This window comes from Lucilia cuprina, chromosome 3 (genome assembly GCF_022045245.1).
Source record: "Lucilia cuprina isolate Lc7/37 chromosome 3, ASM2204524v1, whole genome shotgun sequence".
NCBI classification, from domain to species: Eukaryota; Metazoa; Arthropoda; class Insecta; order Diptera; family Calliphoridae; genus Lucilia; species Lucilia cuprina.
The window spans coordinates 8,978,439-8,980,658 of NC_060951.1; the positions used below are offsets into that span (position 1 = coordinate 8,978,439).

Genomic DNA, 2,220 nt, shown 5'->3' on the forward strand with positions numbered 1-2,220 from the left:
GACTAGACTATAGACGAGACTATAGACTAGACTATAGACTAGACTATAGACTAGACTATAGACTAGACTATAGACTAGACTATAGACTTGACTATAGACTAGACTATACACTAGACTATAGACTTGACTATAGACTAGACTATACACTAGACTATAGACTAGACTATAGACTAGACTATAGACTAGAGAATAGACTAGACTATAGATTACACTATAGACTGGACTATAGACTCGACAATAGACTATAGACTGGACTATATACTACACTATAGACTGGACTATAGACTACACTATAGACTAGACTAAAGACTAGACTATAGACTAGACTATAGACTAGACTATAGACTACAGACTAGACTATAGACTAGGCTATAGACTAGACTATAGGCTAGACTATACACTAGACTATAGAATAGACTATAGACTAGACTATAGAATAGGCTATAAACTAGACTATAGACTAGACTATAGACTAGACTATAGACCAGACTATAGACTAAACTATAGACTAGACTATAGACTATAGTCTTTTTAGACTAGACTATAGCCTACACCATAGACTAGAGAAAAGAGTAGACTATAGACTTGATAATAGAATATACTATATACTACTCTAAAGACTAGACTATAGTTTAGACTATAGACTATACTGTAGAGTAGACTATAGACTAGACTATAGATTGGACTATAGACTAGACTAGACTGGACTATAGAATAGACTGGTCTATATAGTCTAGCCTATAGTCTACTTTTAGACTAGTCTATAGTCTAAAGTATACATTATAATATAAGCTATAGTCTAGTCTATAGTCTAATTTATGGTGTGGTCTATAGTCTAGTCTATAGTTTAATGTATAGTCTAGTCTATGGTGAAGTCTTTGACTACAATATCGATTAAGCTGTTTAATTTAAAAAATAAAATGCATCTTTGACTAAAATCTTTGGAATAGTATCTGGATTTTTTGGGGCTTTGAATTTGGGGCTTTGAATCAAAGTTAATATTTAGATTTCATAAACAGATTTTATAAATTGAACAATTTGACTATTGTTGTTGTTAAAACTATATTGAAGTATTATCAAAACATGTTTCATAATTTCGCATTTTCAATCTTCTTCTCTTTACAGATCCATTTCATACTTTGTGTGCATGTGTATTATTGTAAATTGTATATAAATATATAAATAAAATATAATAAAAGTCCTTCAATTATAAATATTAAAATTAAGTATAATTTAAACAACAAAATTTATACTTTGGTTTATAATATTTGAAAGAAAATTAAAAGCTAAAGATTTGTAAATTTTAAGCGATACCTAATTGTGTTCAAAATTCAATATTTAAAAAAAATATTTAAGTGAAAAATATATATAAAAAAAAATATTTGAAATACAAATATAATAAATAAAAGTAAAAAATCAAAATTAAATATAAATAAAATTAAAACAAATAAGATTAATACAAATAATTAAAAAAGTAATTAAGTTAAAATAAAATAATTAAGTATAAAGTAAATAAATTTACATTATAAATAAATTAAACAAAATTTAAAAATATTAAGCAAAAATTAATAACAAAAAAGCTTAGAAAATCGTAAAGTTTTATAGAAAAAATCTGCGAAAAAAAATTTCAAAAGAAATATCGAAAAATAAAGTGTTTAATGATCATAACCAAAGTGCTGCATCTTGAAAATCGTTGAAATAAAAATCTATACAATAAAAGAAAAGTGAATATAAATTTTTACCAAGTGTTATTATTACATAAATATTTTACTAAATGTTTTAAAACTACAATGGATTACAAAATGGCCTCGTCTAAGATATTTGAAAACGGATTATACCCCTAAAAGAAAATGCTGCATTTTCAAAGACTTATTAGGTAAGTTTTTCCACGTTAGATTTTAGATTTAAGTATTTAAAAACATTTTCGTAATTTAAGGTTTTGAATTTGAAATGAAGTTGCTAGATTTTCCATCGAATTTTTCTATATGTAGCCGTGATTAGATCATTGTCCTTCGAATCAAAATAAAATTTTATTGTTTTCAAAACTCTAAGTATTCAAATAAATTTAACAAAATTTATTTCGGCTTTTAGTTTAGTACTGAATTAAAACTTAACTAGAACTGAACTAGAACTATACTAGAACTGAACTAGAACTGAACTAGAACTGAACTAGAACTGAACTAGAACTGAACTAGAACTGAACTAGAACTGAACTAGAAC

The 2,220-nt window shown here is 25.8% G+C and overlaps 1 protein-coding gene across 1 annotated transcript in view; it reads left to right on the top strand.

Annotated features, from left to right (window-relative positions):
* Positions 1-1,522: 1,522 nt before the first annotated feature.
* Positions 1,523-2,220, top strand: part of LOC124418639 — a 110,132-nt gene continuing 109,434 nt past the window's right edge. Inside the window, exon 1 of the mRNA XM_046945429.1 lies at positions 1,523-1,876. Within this exon, the coding sequence (XP_046801385.1) occupies positions 1,851-1,876 (26 nt within the window). The 5' untranslated portion in view covers positions 1,523-1,850. The remainder of the gene's footprint in view (positions 1,877-2,220) is intronic.